Here is a 20,807-nt window from a genome sequence, read left to right on the forward strand (position 1 = left end):
GGTGTGGAGGTTCCCGCAAGTTGTCCAGGTGGATTACTTCCTGGTCAGAAAACTTATACTGCAGCATTACTGCAGGAAAAAGAAACAATCTCCATGCAATTTAACAAATTTATTTTTAAGTATATCTGTCGTTACAACAGAATATAACTATTCAATAAAACTCTTACAAGCATACTCTATTATCATCTCAAAGACACTGTCTTTTTTTTTTTTAAATACAGATCTCAGGAATAAACATTTCTTTAGCTTAAACTGATGACTTTTAAGATTTTAACTCTAGAAAAAATACCATGGCCAACTAAAAGCAAATACTGAGAAACTACACATATTATCAAATTACACTGCAATATTTGTGTACAGAAACCTGTATATACATTTCTCTTATACAGCTGATGTATAACAGTTACTAAACCTGCCTTGAGAAATGGGGTGCAAGGAAGGTTCAAACTGAGTTAAAGATCAGTCTCTTAATCACATTTCTTTCACTGCCAATTAGAGACAATCCAAGCAGTCTGTGAATACCGAGAAAGTCCCACGTTCCTTGGTGTGTTCTGGGAATTCGGATACATTGGAGATGGAGAAGGTGACCATGCAGGTGTTCACGGCTGTGCTCACGGGTACAGCTGGAGGGACTCTGGTCCAAAGGAGGGGACTGCCCTCCATCCACTGGCCTCAGGGCAGCGCAGGAGGAGACCTGACCGGGTGAGCGCACGCAGCCCGGCAGCCAGGGAGGCCTGGGTGGAGGGGAGGGCGCAGCGTGGCTTTGGCATGAGGGCCCACTCCTGGGAGAAGGCCCAGCAGGGCTTGGCGCCGGATCTCCCGGCTCGGTGGGAACAGCCCCTCGCGATGTGCTGCCTGTGGTGACCTCCTCCAGGAACGCGAGCATTCTCCGCACCTCCGCCATCTCCCCTTGAATCGACTGCAGGGATCTCCTTCCTCAGTTCTTCGATGACACAACGACTTCCTTCCTGGAACTCAGGTTGATGGACACCATGCGTCTGTAAGCGGCAGTGAGGCCGGGTATGTTTGCTGGCTGCTTCTCTCGCCCGGCGTCCTTCAAAGCTGTCTCCACCCTGGCAAACTCCTGTCTACCCGCGTAAAGCCGGTCAATGAGCTGGCACTTCATTTCGACCTGGGCAGCCAGTCTTTCTGCCAGCTGCTTTTCGTGTCTGTGATACAGGCGACTTCTAACAGAGTGAGTGAGCCTGCAGCCAAATAAGACAGCCAGGAAGGAGGTGAGGACAGGGAGACTCAACAGTGTCTCCCACTGGAGGCTCTGGAGCATGAGCTGAGCAGACAGGCCATCGGGGAGCAGCCACACCAGACCCGCGCTCAGCTCCCTCAGGATCAGCCCAAAGCCAAGCTCCATGGAGGACAGCAGCCCCTCCATGGCACGGACCCTCCCAGGGCTCTGCCTGGTTACCATGGAGCCCCAGCCACAACAAGCCCCAGGGGGGGCACCCCAACATTCCACCCGGAACCCAGCCAGCAACTGACATCCCGGATGGGTCAGTTACCAGTGTGGGGGGGAGGGGCTGCGTCGGGGGAGGGGTTGTAACCAAAGTGTCATTCTCTCCCTTACTGTCCAATGGTGATTTTTCGTACCTCTTTCTTTTTGTGTTTATCTCTATATAGAATAAATATATAGTGAAATGTATCAATGTTAAGTTTATGATTTCACAGTTTTCAAATTCCTAACCCTCAACAGTATCCAAAAGTCAATGTATGAACCATATGTTTGAATGACATCCATGAACACAGAATATACATCTCTGTCACATTTCATCGGAAACATAAAACTCTGACGACATGTATCCATCAATTGGATGGTGGCTGAACTTGATAAAAATGAAATAAATCAGACTGTGCACTTTGATGTCTGTCTCCTTTGCTCTAAGTAATGTTTTTAAAGACACATGTTTTTAACTGAATATGCTATTCAATCTGTTTATAGGCCTGAATAATTTGTCCTTTAAGATTATATCACAAATTAATCCATTCTCTTTTTTTAAAAAAGACTTTATTATTTTAGAGCAGTTTCAGGTTCACAGCAGAATTGAGCAGACAATACAGCGTGTTCACACACAGTCCACTGCATCCAAACATACATACTCCCCTAGCCTCAACATCCCTCATCAGTGTGGCATGTTTGGTAGTATCGATGAACCAGCATGGGCACAGTATTATGAACCAAAGTTCATAGTTTACAGTAGGGCTCACTGTTTATATTCTATGTTCTGTGGGCTTTGACAAATGCATATGACATGTAGCCACTATAGTATCACACAGAATAATTTCATTGCCCTAAAAATCCCTTGTGCTCCATCTATTCATCCCTCCCTCCCTCTATCCCTCTCTCCATGATCTTTTTATTGTTTCTGTAGCTGCCTTTTCCCGAATGTCATTTGGTTGGAATCATACAGTTTGTAGCCTTCTCAGACTGGCTTTTTCCATTGAGTATTATGTCTTTTAAGTTTCTTCCATGTCTCTCATGGCTTGATAGACCCCTTTTTTTTTTTTTTTACTGCAGATATATTTTGAAAGCTTACCTATATGTACTGTTCATTGTTTCTGAGAATGCCTAGAGCTTTAGCTTTTTAAACTTACATAGTTATCAAAAGAATAAAGCCAACCACAAAATAAAAATTAATTCAAAAAGATATATACACCCTGCTATTAGCAGCAACATTATTTATAATTGCCAAGAAATGGAAGCATCCTAAGTGCACATCAATAGTTGACTAGATAATGAAGATGCAGTATACACACACACACACACACACACACACACACACACACACTATGGAATACAATTCATCCATAAAAAAGATATGTTGCCACCTGCAGCCCTTCATTCACTTTTTTTTTCAGTTCAAAAACCAGACATTTATAACTCGCTGAGACATTTCTACTACATCAAAGACAACAAAATACTAGAAATAAACTAGAAACAAACTTAACCAAGGAGGTTATCATACTCTGAAAACCAAAATGACACAAAGAAAGGGAAAGATCTCTTGTGCTCTTGGATTGGAAGAATCAACACTATCAATATGGCCACACTCCCCAAAGCAACCCACAGATCCAGTGCAATCCCATCAAAATACTCCCAACACTCCTCCCAGAATTAGAACAAACAACTATGAAATTTACAAGGAACCACAAAAGATCCTGAACAGCCAAAGCAATCTGTTGTAGGTCTTTTTGTTGTTCTTTTTGTTCTCTATTCTCATGGTTTGATGACTAGAGAAGGTCCATTAACATTTGTTGTAAAGCTGGTTTGGTGGTGCTGAAATCTTTTAGCTTTTGTTTATCTGTGAAGTTTTTGATGGAAAGAGTATTCTTGATTGTAAGTTTCCCCCTTTCATCACTTTAAATATATCGTGCGACTCCCTTCTGGCCTGTGGAGTTTCTGCTGAAAAATCATCTGATAGCCTTATGGGAGTTCCCTTGTATGTCTTTTGTCGCTTTTCTACTGCTGATTTTAATATTTTCTCCTTATTGTTTATTTTGGTCAATTTGATGACCATGTGCCTTGGTGTGTTCCTCTTTGGGTTGATCCTGTGTTGATCCTGAATATCAGCAATTCTCCATGATTCAACATTATACAGTAGAGATTTACACAATAATGGGAATATGACTCTATAGCAAAATTTACAAAAAACAGCCATATCTACAGTCACACACCTGTCTATCTATCTGTATATAGATATGCTTGTATTATTAAACAAAGAGAATTAAAGTCTGGGTTCAACTATAAGCTTCCTGGGGACAGGGCATCTTTATCTGCTGACCACTGCATTCCCAACACCTGGCACAAAGCCTGGTGTGCGGAAGGTGTGCAATTGAATTTTCAATAAATGATGACAGTATGATATCAGCAAGAAATACTAAAAGAAGGTAAAAGTAGGGAAAATGAAAACAGATATGAATGAATGAGAGAACTGAGAAATTAAGAAAGAAAGAAATCTAAGGGCTGGTTCCTTAAAAACAAACAAAACAAGCAGCTGCCTGATGAAACCAAGGGGAAAAGACAAGAGTCTTAGTGGATACTGAACACATGCTAAGCACAGTCTGAAACATTTACACACATTGTTCTTCATTTACACCTCACGGCTCACACAAGATACCAAGATAAGCTTTGGATGGATTAACCACAATGTGCAAACTTTATGTATCACTGCAATGAACAGACCCTGTTTAGGTACTTTAACAAAACTGAATACCTTAACACACAAAATGCAAAAAACAAACAGAAAAAAAATTAATTGAACATCTGGAGAAATTTAAACACTGAATATTTGACACCAAGAAATGAATTAACATTTTTAGGTGTGAGAAGGGTCTGTTTCTTAGACCCATTAAAATCCTTATCTTTTAGCTGTACACATTTCTAGATGAAATAAGGTTTGAAGCAAAAGTCCAACAAATGGAACTGATTAAATAAACTCTAAAATAGTTAATCAACTGAGTTTTTATTTTTTTTATTTTTTTAATGGAGGTACTGAGGCTTGAACCCAGGACCTTGTGCATGCTAAGCATGTGCTGTACCACTCAGCTATTACTCCCCCCAACTGAATTTTTAAATATCACATACTGGAAAATTCTTTAGCAACATGCTGTAAAATACTCAAATGTATGTGAAGATGAAAAATAAAATTCAAAACAGTATAATCTTAATTTGCTTAGAAATACAATATGTATTAAAATATTTAAAATAAATGTATATAGTGAGAAAACAAGAGTGAGAATATACACATTCAAAAAATTAAGAATTAAAAAAATATGGATTTGACGGTTGGCATTACAGGTGATTTTTATTTGCTTTCCACGGTTTCAAATTTTTCAGATTCCATCTAATTAGATGTACTATGATCAAGAAAATAAAGTGATATTCAAATTTCTAAAGGCCCCAGGTAGCCCCTTCCTCACCCCCTCTGCCATTCCGCTAACTCTACACTCTCATTATTTTGTGCCTGCATTGTGTTAACAGAGTTCAACCTGATTTCTCATTTCTCTCTGTGCCCCAGAAGCCGGAGATGCTTTCTATAGGAAATAATCACATCCCAAGTCACAGTGGTCTCTTAGGCACTGGAGAAATACAAAATTAAAGAGAAAAAAAGGGTTCCTGTCTTCAAGAAGTATATAACCTATAGAGGACACATTAGAATTCAGCCGAGTCTGTAACAGAGAAGTGCCAACCTCAGTAGCATGAATTGAGTCCCCCACCCCCTGTTCAAAACCAAGCAGAGGAGGAGGAGGGGGACTTGAGGCCCTGCCTCATGCGGGGAGCAGAGGAGGCTCTTGGGGAGGAAGAAGCCCCCAGAGCTGAGGCGGCACCAGGGGAGGGGCTCCACTAGAGCAACGGCTGGAAAAGGGGAAAGAGACTGACGGTTTCTTGGTGAATTCAATGCAAAAAGTCAGGAAGAACTGCGAATTTGTCAAGCATCAGGCTTGGGACCTTGAGCAGATCAAAGTGCAGTGAACGAACGGAAACAAAGAAAGACGAGTCTGCACTACTCACTGTTTCTGAGTCTAATACCATCACCATTCCTAACGCAGACCTCACTCAGAAGCGAGATCTGAGCACTGACACCACCTTCTCCTCTAAACAGGGCTCTCTCTGTCCCAGACAGTTCCTGTCTCCCATTGTCTGCCAGACTCTTAGCAGCATTATTAATTAAGTCCACTCAATGAAAGTAAACAATTTTTTAAAATCTCTGTTGATAGATAACAAAGCAATCACTATATTTTATGTGAAATGAATTCTACTAGAAAGAGTTTTTTCACAAAGTTTTCAAAGACCCTATCATTAAATTATTTGCAATCTTACCTCTGTCCACAGTGAAGTCCATCGTCCTAAGGGGTCCTCTTGCCTCACAGACATGAGAAAAGTTGAGATGTCTGACAGTGACACTCTCTCCTGGGGACAGTTTGAAAAAATTAATCATTTAAAATTCTTAACTGTATAAGAAATCAGTGTAAAAGTAATCTAGCATACTATTTAAAGTAGAACACTATTAGTTAATTGAAAAGCTATTTTTTAAAAAGAAAATGTTATCCAACTTTTAAGGTGAAGATACTGATAACAAATGACCAACCATTATTGAAAATGAAAGATGAATGACTTTGTCAATCTGCTTCCCTTAAAATCAAGGTTACCATCTTAGAGACAAGATGGTCACAATCTAAAGGCAAAAACGAAAACATCCTGTAAGAAATTACTTATTCCTTAAATTAAAAGTGAATTTGTGGGAAGGGATAAATTTGGGAGTTTTAAGATTTGCAGGTATTAGCCACTATATGCAAAAATAATTAAAAAAATTTTTCTGTATAGCAGAAGGAACTATATTCAATATCCTGTAATTAACCTTTATAGAAAAGAGTATGAAAATGAATGTATGTCTGTATATGCATGACTGGGACACTGTGCTGTACACCAGAAATTGACACATTGTAACTGACTGTACTTCAATAAAAATAAATTTTAAAAAGTAAATCCTACTTTTCAAAGCCACAAAAATGACCCCTGCCTTAAGAAACCCACCTACACCTTTTCATTCACCTAAGATTGCACATCCACAGTTAAGATACCTGGCTGTAAGCCAGGGGCTGTGGTTGGCAAAGCCACTCACAGCCCGTCATGTCCAAAGTTTTACTGGGACAAAGCTATGCCCATTTATCTATAAATGGTCTGCGGCTGCTTCTGAGTCGTTGTGACAGGGACAGTATGACTGAAAGTGCTCAAATGAATGCCAGTCCAGCTCTTCACAAAAGAAAGTTTGCTGAGCGCTGTTCTCAGCAATAATGGGCTCTGTAAAAATTGCAGACTATAGTACGCATTCCTTGAATGTCAGTTTACTGGAAGATGTGGAGAAAAACACTGAGGAAACGAGATGAAAGCCACCCACAGCCCTCCCCCAGCACGTTCCCTAGTTACCCCACCAGCTCGCACAGTGTCCACCAGGGGAGCTCAGAGACCCGGCGCCCAGGGGTTTTGGGGGCAGACGCCCTCTACATAGCACGTGCCAGGGTCCCAGGCGGCCGGGAGGGACACGGCTGCTGAGCACAAGCCGCACCGATCGCACGAGCACTTGGGGCGCAGAGCCCGCTCTGCCGTGGGCTGGGCAGCGGGAGCCCCCCCCCCGGAGGCCCAGGTCCCGGATGCCGCCCAGGGCCAGCCCGACGCCCCGGGCTTTCTAACGACAGCAGCACAGCCCTGTCGAGCTAACTCCTTCATGAACACCCACCCACTGAGAAAGACTTGTAAACTGAAGCTAAGACGAGCGAAAAGACAAACTCACCACATCCACCAGACCCACGGCCGTCTGAAGGAGATGGCGCTGGGCCGCCCCTATCAGCAGAATCTGACGTGTGACCGTGGTGCCCTGGAGGGCGTCCCTGACACCGGGAAAACACAGGCACGTCATGGCCCCAAAGACCACTCTGAGCACTTGTGAGCACTGACACCTGGGCTGGTAACGTCTACACTTTCTAATGCAGAAGGTCACCGCCAGGAGTGTCTCAAAGCTCTTATTCTCCACTAAGGCCTCGAACAGAGCTCAATTTTAATAGGAAACAAATCTCTTTTAAAAGTAAGAATATAAATGAAGATATTTTCAAAGTAAGAATTTTACATTTTTTCAAATACTTTGTAATTAATATTGCCATTGGATATTTTATCTCTAGTTTCCTACATATTATAATAAAAACAACTTACTATTTTAAAGTGGTCAAAATCCAACAGTATATATTTATATAAATTTAATATATTTAAATTAGTCTTTAATAATTTAAATTACTGCTTTAATTTATATAAATATATTTAAGTTGGTATGTTTAAATTAGTATGCATTAATATACATTATTCTACATTAGTTTATATATTTTCCTTACAGCTTCATATATTATATATTAGTACATATATTAGTATATATGTATAAATTAGGCACATATTTAAATTAGTAATTCGTAAAACAAAACAAGTTCAATTATACAAGTAATAGTTTTTTTATTTACTTTTTTTTTATATAAAATTAAGAGCTAAAAAAATGCCAATGCCAGTCTTAACTAAAACCACTCACTATGGGTTAATAAAGCAGAAGAGAAAACAAAATTTACTAATAAAAAGTTTTGACAAATAAGCATATGTGAACACACTCAGAGTAAATTACCTGAAGGAAAGAAGGCCTTCTATACCCAGAGTTTTACATCTTGGGATGTTTGCCAAAGCCTTAGACAGAAGCAGAATGGGGACAGCACACCAATGTCTACTTGTTGTCCTCTGAATAAACTTTAACAGGAAACCACCTGAAATAAAAAGTTTTAAGGAAACACTGTTGCCAATAAGCACATGAAAAGATGCTCAACACCATCAGACATCATGTGGGGAAATGCAAATCAAACCCATAAGGATGTAACTGCACAGCCACTAGGGCGGCGCTAATCCAAAGGACAGACAGTAATCACTGTCCTCAAGGACATGGAGAAACTAAACACATCCACTGCCGGTGGGAATGTAAAACGGGGCAGCTAGTGTGGAAAACAGTTAGGCAGCTCCTCTAAAAGCTAAACACAGAGTTACCATACGACCCAGTAATTCCACTTCCAGGTATATAACCAAGAGAAGTGAAAGATTATGTCCATACAAAAACTTGTTCTGTGAATATTCAAAGGAGTTGTTCATACCAGTTAAAAGCGGAAATAATCCAAACATCTACCAACCGATGAGTGGATAAAGAGAATGTGAAGTATCTCTGCAGTGGAATATTATTCAGCCACAAAAAGGAATGAAATATGGGCACATGTTACAAAACAGATGAATCTTAAACACATTATACTACATGAAAGAAGCCAAACATAAAACAAAGGGCCACATTATATAATTTCCCTTATATGAAATGTTTGGATTATGCAAATACACAAATCTTTTTATATGAAAAATTTAGAATACAGACAAAGTAAATTAGCTGACAGAAGCTGGGGAAACGGAGAATGTGATGTGACTGTTTATGGGCACAAAGTTTCCTTCTTGAGACGATGACAATACTATGGAATTAGTGGTGATGGGTATACAACTTTGTAATTATATGAAAAACCATTGAATTGAACCATTTAAAAGAATAAATTTCGTGGTATGTGAATTGTATCTTAAAAAGGCTGTTGGAAAAAAGATCCACATTATTTCAATTTCATTCCTTTTAGTAAGATAAGTATTCTACTATATTGTAGAGATTCTGATAACCATGCAGCTATATATATTTTTTTAAAGTTAAGGTAAAAGATATACTTTTTACTGTTGGAAGCCATTCTTTTGTTGCAGATTTAAAAAAAAACAAAAACAGGATAAATACCAAGGGTAACTGGCCTCTGGTATCTGCAAACAATAATCTTAGATCTTTCTCATAGACTATTTCTTCCCTACCCTGGATTTAATCAACATAATTAAACCATTTTGAGATAACAAAGGGGTGGTGCTTTATTGTGCATTCTCTGCTGATGTGTGGTACCTTAAGGACCTTCATGCCATGTAGTTAATGAACATCTGACTGCTTCCTCAGATCATCACTGTAGGATGATTTTAGGGAATCCTTGGGAGCTCCTGGAAGGGTATTACCCGTATTTTATATCTCCCAAAGTGACTAGCACAGAACTGCATATGATTAAGATAGTCACTGGGAATTGTTGACCGAAAAAACTACAAAGTAAAAAGTGTAAGTAGACATCCCACTTGCCCTCCCTTCTGGTGGCCTAACACCTCACTCATGACACGAGCAACATGGTAACAGCCAAGCTTCCATTTCACTGTTCATGTGGACCAGGGTCTACCAGGTGCCCAGCACTGCCACAGACACCAGGCCCCCAGCCTCTAAGGGGCGCTGACCACTATCCTCTCACTCACTGTGCTACGGGCAACGGGATCAGCAAACTCATCCCCAGACTGTAAACTTCCAAACTCTAGCAAGCCACAGAACAGCTCTTCTCATTATCAACTTTGACAAAGGGTAAAGGTGGGAAATAAATGCTGTGTTCTGTAGAATGGCCGCCCCATCAGATATGGAAATGTGCAAGTTAGAATGGGCCATTGGTGCTGCTCTGGAAGTGGGTGCATTAATGGATGGTTTTTAATATGGATGGATGAATAATGGACAGACACTGAGATACAGATGAGTATATCTGCTTGGGGACAGAACTAAGAAACAGATGTACATGTACAGACACACACACACACAGGGAGAGAGGTGACGATTAAACAAATGTGATAAAACATTATCATGTAGGGAAGTGGGTAAAAGGCAAATGAGCATCTTTATATTATCCTCACAACTTTTCTATGAATCAAAATCGAGAGAAAACGGGGTTAAGCGTTGGTTAGCCCAAACCACTACAATTTCCAAGAGGGAGGAAACCAGGCAGGAGTGAGGGAAAGAAAGGAAGCTCTGTGAGATACTCATTCTGGAAGCCCAGGAACAGAAGGGTTCCAAGTAGGAATGAAAAGAAAAGAGGAACACCTGATATAAGTAAAAGGCAAAAGGAGTAACAAACACAGAAGGGATGACATGACAGGGAAGAGCTGGACGTCTGTGAGGCAACGTGTACTTATGCACCAAATGCATTAAACAGCCTTGTCACTGTCACACTCAAGTTACCTTTGTCTATGAAACACATATCACTGCACGGCTGCTTGAAAACTATGCGTGTTTACCTGCTATACAGAGAGCTCTCTGAAAGTGCGTCCATCAATGGTCCAACAATAAACTAAAAAAAGAAAAAAAAAGGGAAAACAGTATTTGGTGTTAAGTTGTAACTGTAATTTTGCAAAGTCAGCCTGCCCCACCCACACATCCTACACAGGCTACAGAAGAGCCGTTATAAGCAAAGCTCATCTCTTCTGCTGGAGGTTAGCTTGCGACAGCCTTAATTCCACCAGAATGACAAAATACCTAATTTCCCCACCTGATAAAAACCTACGGAAGACTGAGAAGAGAATACACATGTTAAGAAGGAAGGAGGGAATCCAAAGGAGGAACACATGGTGGAAAATGTGGAAGTCTATCCTCAAAACTATCACTAGACAAAAGCAAGCTCACAGGAGAGCAAGAGGTGGGGAACGGAGGGAACGATGCCTAGTCCAGCACTGTCCATGCAGTGGGACGATGAGGGACGTTTACTGAGGCTCCCTCTAAAGGGGGGCTCAATTACCATCCCCAAGTCAGTGATCGTATGACTCACAGGCACCATAATATAAAACGTGAAAGCACAGCTGTGATCGTCACAATCTCTTTGCTTTGGGTGCTGTCTGACAAATGGAAGTGTAGACGCTAATAACACAGCTCAAAAGGCCACGTATGCTCAATACAGTGGATAACAATTCACTGACTCAGAACTGGGGGAGCGGCATCACTTGACAGGCAGCAAGACTTCAGAGACTCAGGACCGTGGAACAGGACCACCGACAAGCTTCTGGCCCAGTTTTCATGCTGTTGACTTCTGCTCAGAACACTGACACCAAAGAGCTGCTTTTTCACACTGGTCATGAGGCCAGCAGCCTGTCGACAAACTACGTTACAGGAAGTCTTTCCAAGTATGATAGCTGAGTTTAGAGAAATAGGATTTGATGTACGCAAATCTGTAAAATGTTACTCATAATGTTAGAGCCCTAGTATTTATTCTGAAGATCTCATCTGCTACAATGGATGCCTTTGCTTTTCATCCTTTGACAGAGGCAACGCGTGGAAGGCATCGCTGTCATTACCTCAGAAATATCTGGTGAAAATGGGAGAACCCTTGTTTCATACAGCTCCAAAAAATGGGTAATGCCTTCTTTGGTCAGGATTTTGTTTTCACTTTCAAACATTCTTTTATAAATACACAGGTGCCAGGATGGGTGGAAGAGCCAGCAACCTGCGGAAATAAACACACAGCACTGACATTTGATTCTCACACAGTGTCCCTTCACAGTGGATGATATATTCATAAACAATCAAACACACAAACATTAATTTCCCCACACCGCTACGAACTTGAGTTTCTTTTTAATCACATCCAAGAGTATCTAATTACTAAGGGGCCAAAATAACTTCAGTATTCCATTTTCAGATAGTTTTATTTAGAAAGATTGCAAGCAAATGCTATGGTAGCTACAGGGTACAAAAGTTAAATTTACCCTACGTACGCAGGTTGGAACCTTAGATCTGGGGTGGTTTCAGTCCACTTTTCTCTCACCTTACTTCCTATTTGTTTCTCATATGGAAACCTGAAACTCTCTCCCCTCTGCTGAACACCCCTGAGTGGCTTCTCAAACCTCGTAACAGAATCAGAACAAGGCAGGAACTGACCCTGACAATTGTCCCAGCCTTACACTCCCCACCCCACACCACTATCCTGTGCCTCCCTGGTCTGCTCCTCTGGTCCGGTCTCAGGGCTCCTGCACCCAGATCCCTCTCCTCAATTTCCACGTCATTCCTCAGGCAGGCCCTTCCTGCCTGCCCTCTCCAGGGCGTGGCCTCGCTCCCTGGAGAGTTCATTTCAGCCTCTTGTATGGGACTTATGATCAAAACTATTGGTTCATGGAAAACAGACAAAAATCCAGTGCAGAACAGTACGTCTGTCTCACCACTTTAGCCCAGTGCTTAGGATGCTCTGGACACTAAAGTGAACATCTATTAAACAAATACATAAATGAGTGAGGAACAAAACATGAAATCTATATGCACTTTAGAGATACTTTAACTCTTTTGAAATATCTAGTTCTATTTTTGAAAATACAGCATTTTTTTCAGCTCTCGCATTCTATGAATAAATCAATCCATTTGTGTGTGTGTAACTTACAGCAAGATGCCTGTTCAGTTCTTCGGCAATGGTTAATTTTTCAAAATCTGTCACTGCTATTTGAGTTGGTTTGCCAAGAGTTGAGGGCAAAACATGGTAATAAGAGAATCGTTTTAATAGTACATGCGTAAGTGAAGTCACAACAGGATTGAATTAAATTCTAGCCCCAGGTGGGACTGTAGATTCTTACGGTCTGAGAAAAACCCCAGTGTATCAGAAAACAAGTACAGCAATCAGCTAGTAGAGCTCAGTCCCTAAGGGCTCAAACCGTTACAGCTGTAATTACCTAAAGCAGGCCCTACAACCCACTTACCTAGGTTAATCTCATGTGTAAACACGATCATGAAGCACTTTATCATTCATGTAAATACAAGACACCGTCAGCCTGCATTTAGCTTTTCCACTGATCTAAACCTAATTTCATAAAATAATTTTAGGAAGCTCTCCGGGCTTCATTTTATTTCTCCTAAAATGCTCACATAATACCGTACTGGTTAAGGACCTAAAACCAAATTTAAAACAATACCTTGGAATGTTCTCTTCCTAAGAAGTCCAACCTATAGAACAATAACTGAAACCCCAAGAAAGCAACTCGAACAATGAAACAGAGATATGGAGAATAAGAATGGAAAGCAGTTAAAATATAAAATTAAAAATGCATAATATGCCATCATTAAAACATTACCAAAGAGTCCTTATCCCTTAAGGCTATATACTGAAATAATTTCAGATGAAATGATGTGCTGTCTAGGAATGTGCCTCAGAATCATTCGAGGCAAGTTACGTGTAAGGCAGAGGCTGGCCACAAGCCGCTCACTGTGGAAGCTGGGTGATGAGGGTTCATCATATCAACTCATTTTCTATAAATGTCTGAAATTTTTCATAATCAAAAGCTTATAAAATTACCATACCTCTAAATTATAGAAAACTCTGCAGCCACTTGATATTAAATTCTCAAGGACTATTTAAGGATATAGGTAAATGCATTTGGATACACCACTGAGTGAGAAAAAAATATTACAATCAACCCACAAGGTATGTATCTGGAATGTCAACAGCTGGCTCTTGGTGGTGGCAAATTCATTTATTCATAAACATCCTCCACAATAAACAGCGTTTGTTATAAAATCAAGGGGAAAAACTGGAAATGCTAGAAAAAGCAAAATGGAAGTATTACCATTTTCCTCTGACACTGCATATTCAAACAGATTGTTTAGCTTTGGTAAAACTGGCTTTATAACATGTATCTTAAAACAAAAGCAAAAGCCATATGAAATGAAAATTCACCTTTAAAAACTTAAAAGAATTTTTCATCTATTTATATAACAGTAGCTCTTCTGTTCCCCGCCCCCCACCTCCCCAGTATGCATAAGAAATACGCAGAAGGTGCCTGATTGCCCAGTTTTTCAACTGTATGAATTCAGGGCTGTGAGACGGAGCGTGGCAAAGCTAACAAATGTAACCCAGAACACAGTTACAGTCACGTCACAATTAGGGCCTGAGCATAAAGGACATCGTGTAATCATCAATGGTCCCAGGAAACAGGCAGGGCTGATAATACCACTACACAAGGAGGAAAAATACTGAAACAATTTAGTCACTCAAGTCATTCAGGGTCACACATTTAGAAGCAGAGCCCGTCAGAGTTCAGTGCTCCTTACTCTTAGACTGCGCTGTAGATGCCAGAGGATAATTTATACGTCCTTCCAACTAAAGGGAAATCGGAATTTCTGAACAGTGAGATCTTAAGAGATCTACGGATTAAGGAAAACCATAAAATTCCGTACGACTTTAGAAATGCTTTCCCTACTCCTCATCCAAGCATCTGCATATATATTTAGCACATGTGAGTAATTCCTCATTTCAGGCCACACTGCGCTCAGTGTGCGTTTGCACTGACACCTGGTAACGACTCCACAGATGGCTGGCCCCAGAGTGGCCTGCAGCTTACAGACTGGGAACCCCTACACCAGGGCTTCCCCTGGGAACATGTAAAATATTCAAGTTCTCAGGTCCCGTCCCAGACCTACTGAATCAGAAACTTGGGGTACCAGACCCAGCAATTTATACTTAAGCCACCTGGGAGACTTTAAGGACTGTTACAGTTTGAGAACCACCGCACTGCATTAGGTAATCTTAAGAGATTCCTCTCAATTAAAAAATTCCATGATGCTAAAAACACGAACTCGAAGTCAACTGAAAATGATTTTTCAACTTTCCATTCTCAGGACCACATATGCAAAGACAAAAAGAAACCAAAAAAACTAAAAAGAAAAGAAAAGCAAAAACAAACTCAAAGGACTAATAATTACTTAATAATAATTTACCTTTGACTTTAAGTAATATTTTCCTAAGTGTGTATTTCTTTTGTTGATTACTCATAACATCAAGAAACTAAAAACTAACAAACACTTAAGAAGTAAATGTCAGAGAAGATCGAATACACCAAATTCTCTGAATGGTAATTTAAGTCAACTGAAAGTATTCTTTAATTTCCTGAGCTTATATTCAATTTTAAATTGCATCTACGCCAGGAAACAAAGTACACTTGTATTCTATTATGCTATATCCAAGCTGGTCTTTTTGTCTTTTTTAATTTTACAAAATGTTTGAAGAAAAGAAAATAAAAACCTGCATCTACATAGGACTGTTAATATAGGAAAACACTTACCTGATTTCCTTGAAGAGTTTCCATAATTAAAATATAGTTTTCCCAAAACTTTAGAAGCTCATCTTTTTTCTTCTCAGACCACCAAAACAGACTTGGGCCTAATATGGTTTAAAAAAGAAAATTAGTTCCAAGATTTAGTTCCTAAAGTAGAAAACTTCATTAAGTTTCTAAATGACAGTAGTTCTTAAAATTGCTCCACTATTACCAAATACTGCATTCTCTAACAATGGAGAGCTTTAAACATGACTTTTGGTTCTATGTTCTTAAATACAAGCAGGTATCTAAGGGTCACTAGACATCCAGAGAAGCCTCCAAAGATTGAGACTAAAACAAACAAACAAGGAAATCCAGAAAAAACAAAACTATGCAGGAAAAAGAAAACCTAAACAAGAAAAAAACTTTTACGAATATTTTAAGGGGAGGTAAGAGAAAACAGTGCAGTTATGATATAAGAAAAGACACTATTAAAAAGAGGAGAATCCAAGAATGAAAAAGATCACATGAGAACACAAACTGATAGCAAAAACAAGAAACTCAAAAGAAAGGACTGGAAATAAAGTTGAGGCAATCACCCAGGAAGTGGAGCAAAAAGGCAAAACCATAGAAAATCGGAGAGGAAAGATGCCTTGAAGACCAGTCCAGGCGGTCCAATATCCAAAAAGAGGACAGAAAGTGAACAGGGAGGAAGGAAAGCAAAGTCACTTGGGAAAAGTTCCCAGAACCAAAGGACATGATTTCCAGATCAAAGAGGTCCACCAAGTGCCCAGCACAAGGATGTACACAGGCCCATGCCTAAACTGGAACAGCGGAATCCCAGGGACACAGCCTCCACTGAGAAAACATCACATCTAAACAAACACGATTCAGGATGGTTCCAGACTTCTACCCAGTAACATCTGAAGCTCTAGCTTCTAAGACAACAGATCAACACCTTTAAAATCTTGAACAGAAATGTTTTCCAAGCTAGAACTCTACCCCAATCAAACCTTCGATCAAATGATCAAATGTGAGAGCAAAACAAAGGCTCTAGACATGCTTGGTCTTGGCCCCGACTTGGGACATAGAAAGCCACACGAGAACAGGACTGCCATACCAACGAAGAGAAAAGGCTGGATAATCTACAGAAGCCTAAGCTTTTGGGGGTGCCCGTCAGAGAGCTGAGGTTGCAGTGCAACCAGGTGTTGTGAATTCCAAAGGGCAGGACGCCTCCCAAGAATAGACAGGACACACAAACTATTCTGCCTCTGGCCAAGCAGAAGAGGAAGCGATGGCCACTAAAATAAAAAGCAGTTAAGAAATAAAATAAAATTTTGACAAGTTTTCAAAGGTCAAGTGGTCCTAATGCCAAGAGATAAAATAGAAAACAATACCAGGCTTAGTGATGGTCCAGGTATAGAACTTGTACATAATCAAGATTATTAGTACGTTAAAGAATCTAGCAGAAAAGATACACAACATGCACGAACAGATGGGGACTTTCAGGAGATGAAAACTATAAAAAAAAAAAGGGTCAGATGGAAAGGGCAGAAATAAAAACATCAGAAATTAAGGATCCTTTGACAAAATTATCAGATATGCAAGGTCTTAAAATTTTTTATCTCAGAAAAAAATTATCTTAGGAAACTAATGGAAAATGAAGTACAACAAAATAAATGAGTAAACCAAAAAACAAGATATGAACTCCAGGAAACAAGAGCTCCAACACAGGACTCAGGTAAAGGGAATCCCCCGGATGATGGTGAAGGCAGATCTAAGAATGTCATCTGTGCACCAGGCTGAGCTTGTAAGAGGACACTAGGAGAGACTTTGGGAAAACTTATAATGCCGGATGATCTGACTTTGTACAGCAGATTTAGACAACTAAGAATTTGGGGCTGAATTAGTGATAAGGATGGAGATAACCAAACAAATTTTAAAATGACACAAATCTAGGAAAAACCTGCAGGAAGGAAAAAATCATCATAGTTTACTACATACATCACCTGTGAACAGTATTTTCATGGTCATAATTTTGTAAATGTTGAACCCACACTTAACCAAAATGATAAGTATGACAAAGGATTTCATGATATAACTAGATTATTTCAAGATAGAGGGGCAAATACCAAAATAATCAGCTAAAAGAGGTAAAAGTGGTTGATCTCTCTGAAAGGAAGGAAACTAGGGGGGAGGGGCAAGCATGGAAAGACCATTATCTTTAAATCTGTAGAAGGATTGACTCTTTAAAATAAACGCATGTTTAACTTTGGTGATTTTAAAAATGTTTCCAGTGACAACTCTTATTGGATGATCACCAACTTACGGACCATTACAATATTACTATCTCATGTTTTCAACTTACATAAAAATCTAATCTCACAATTTCAACCAAGCAAAAATCCTTTACCAGTATAAGTAAGTAGGCAGCTACAGGTGAAAAAGTAGAAATTTTGTGTCTACTGAGGCAGTTTTGAAACACTTAATCCACTTTGGATTTTGACAGCTCAAAATGAACTTAAGATGACTTTCACATATTTCAACGAACAAACCAAACTGAAAGGCCTTGCTATTTCATCTGCTCTTGTTCTGCAATAAAGCGGTGGGAATTTATTCCTACACAGGCTTAAAATGTTAGAAAAAATTAAAACTTCATTCTTTTCAATGAATTGCAAAAATACCCTCAAAAGGTCGACTTAAGGCCCATATGCTGAACAAATCCTGTTTAGAGAACTACCAAGAGAAATTTCAAGAGTGTGATGGTTTCCAGGACAAAATTCTAACATTCAAGAGTCAATTCACCGACCAGTACTTGCAAATAGTTTTCCTACCCCTCTGATGGGCTCTAGCCCTTCATTAGAACGGACCTCCCACGACATAGGTACAATTTTGTCTGTAAAATCCTGCAGGGGCTCAGTCCCCTTCCTATATTACCCCACTGATGCAGTATCTCACTGCTGTGGGTCAGAAAGGTGAGGAAATGCAGACTATTGCAGTGATTTGTTATCACTTCAAAGAACAACATTGAGATGAGGGTCCCCAGGTTTTTCGGGCTTTCTGGGAACCATGAGAATAACCAAATTCTGTATGGATCGCGGAGATGACCCCTGGAGCTGACTGTCGGCAGCAGAGGAACTCCCTCCCAGAAAGTCAGGCAGGGATGGGCCCTTGGGGTGGGGGGAAGGGGCGAGTACCAGTTCCTTCCTGGGGGGCGCACGCGCACTCCGCCCCCAGCTCCGCCGACACCTCCACCGCGCGCTGCAGCAGGTAGCGCGCCCGCTTGCGCGTCAGGGCGTCCTCGGCCTGGGCCAGCCCAGCCTGCACGGTCCTCCAGAAGCGCCAGCAGCGCCGCGCGTCCGGGCCGGCCTCGCGCGCGGCTAGGGCGCGCACCTCGCCGGGCTCGGGCAGCAGCTTCTCGGCCAGGGCGCTGAGCACCAGCAGCTGCGGCCCGACGCGACCCGGCCCCGAGGGCGCCCCGGGCGCGACCAGCCCGCCCCACACGGCCCGCAGCGCCGCCCCGCCGCACTGGCCCAGGGCCGGCAGCAGCCGCCCGGCCACCAGCGCCGCCGCGTCCTCGGCCGGCCCCGCCTCGTCCCCGCCCAGCGCCAGGCCGAGGGCGGCCTGCGCCACCCGCTCCAGCAGCGCCGCGTCCTCGTGGGGCCGCAGGCAGGGCCCCACGGCCGCCAGCACCTCCACGGCCGCCTCGGAGGCCCCCTCGAGGCCGGGCGCCGGCCCCACGGCGACTAAGTCGCGTAGCGCCTCCTCGGCCAGCGCGGCCGCCAGCTGCGGGCCCCCGGCGAGGCGGGCGCACGAGCGCAGGGCCGCGCCCGCCGCCCTCAGCAGGCGTTGGCGCTGGCGGGCCGGGGAGCCGGGGTCCGCGCCGCCCGCGGGGCGCCCGCGCAGGCTCCGCAGCAGCGGCACCAGGTACCCGGCCGCGACCTCGCGCGCCGCCTCCGGGAGCGCGCCCGCGCCGCCGGCCCCGCTCGCCTCCTGGTCCTCGAGTCGCTGCAGAAGAAAGCGCAGCGTCTCCACGCGCTCCGCGGACGCCTCCCCGCGGCACAGCGCCCCAAGCAGGGCCCGGGGGTCCCGGCTCTGCGCGAGCAGCGCATCCGCGAGCACCCACTCCATTTGCCCCGCGCGCCGCCGAGGCCGGGCGCCCAAAGGAAGGAGCGGGCGTGCGCGGCTGGCCCGGGCGCGCGCCCGCAGGTAGGGGGCTTGGCTTCCCGCCTTGGTCCTCTCTGCGCGCTTTTGACAGATTCCACCAAGCGCTACCTGGAGTCTGATCCGCTCCTTACGTTTTTAAGAAGAAAGGAGGCTCTCGTTAAATTAATATACAATCTACACTAACTCCATCGATTCCTAATTGGCGGTTGGCCTGCTCGAAGACACTAAATCAGGCGTGCCTGTGAGGATGGGCCAAAGGGAGGTATGTAAGTTGTGCTTAGGATCACCTCGAAGCTCATTTTGACAAAGGTGCAGGCTGGCACCACCCACAGAGACTGACACAGTGGGTCTGAAATGGGTTCCCGACATCTGCCTAAAAAATAAATAGCGAAACCAAAAATGATTTAGAGGCCATGGGAAGTACTGCAGCTATGAGCTAGGGGTTGGGCTGAAAAAAGGATGCCCACGCCAGCGCTTGCAGTCAGATGTCCAAGCTGTGACTCTAGCCATAGGTGTTCTCACACATGCTTGTGCTCCCACGTGCAGTCCCCAAAATAGTCCACGTGTCTGTATTTTCTGTATTTCTGACAGCATCTACTGCTAAACACAGAAACAGAAAACCTCACCTGAGCATGCAAGGCACTGGTTTGGTTTCTGGTTCAATCCTAGGCAAACTGAATCAGTGACGTGGGTTTTCTTTGCCTTCTAACCAAAAAGATCTCTACATTGGTCAATGGAGAAGTCATAATCGCACCTTCAAAGTGGTTGTGTAGTAATCATAATGGATAAAGTGAAATTTAAACTTATTGAAATGTAAGTTTATTTTATGTAATGTAAAGTTATTTAAATTTTGTATTTTTGGTTTTATATAATTAAAAGTTACTTGACATCATATGTGCAAGGTTTTTTTTTTTCCTATTTCAGAGTCGTTCAGATTTCCATTGACAGAATGCATTAAAGGATTCCACTGTAAACCCATTCAGGATGTGTCAGTAAATATCCATTGCCTTCAGAATTCAATGTGCCAGTAAACTTGTTTCCTTCAGCTTATATTCTTCATATATCTATCAAACAAAAATGAGTAAAAGTCTTAAGCAGACACTTAACAAATGAAGATATAAAAATAGAAGCATCTGAAAAGGTGTTCAGTATCATTAGTCATTGG

General features: G+C 42.1%; 1 protein-coding gene and 1 pseudogene across 1 annotated transcript; both read right to left on the reverse strand.

Moving 5' to 3' along the window:
* The window catches only part of LOC102525510 (acylphosphatase-1 pseudogene), a 30,033-nt pseudogene extending 22,603 nt beyond the window's left edge, over nt 1–7,430 (reverse strand).
* Nucleotides 263–19,606, reverse strand: LOC140699892 (probable methyltransferase TARBP1). Its single transcript, XM_072972388.1, has 8 exons — nt 18,673–19,606; nt 15,503–15,600; nt 14,009–14,078; nt 11,756–11,904; nt 10,706–10,758; nt 8,175–8,310; nt 5,834–5,923; nt 263–1,205 (listed from the first exon to the last, which is right to left on the reverse strand). The coding sequence occupies exons 1-6, from the start codon at nt 19,604–19,606 to the stop codon at nt 8,271–8,273; spliced, it is 1,344 nt and encodes a 447-aa protein (XP_072828489.1). The 3' UTR covers nt 263–1,205; nt 5,834–5,923; nt 8,175–8,270.
* Between the last annotated feature and the right edge of the window lie 1,201 nt (nt 19,607–20,807).

This window comes from Vicugna pacos, chromosome 11 (genome assembly GCF_048564905.1).
Source record: "Vicugna pacos chromosome 11, VicPac4, whole genome shotgun sequence".
Taxonomy (NCBI): domain Eukaryota; kingdom Metazoa; phylum Chordata; class Mammalia; order Artiodactyla; family Camelidae; genus Vicugna; species Vicugna pacos.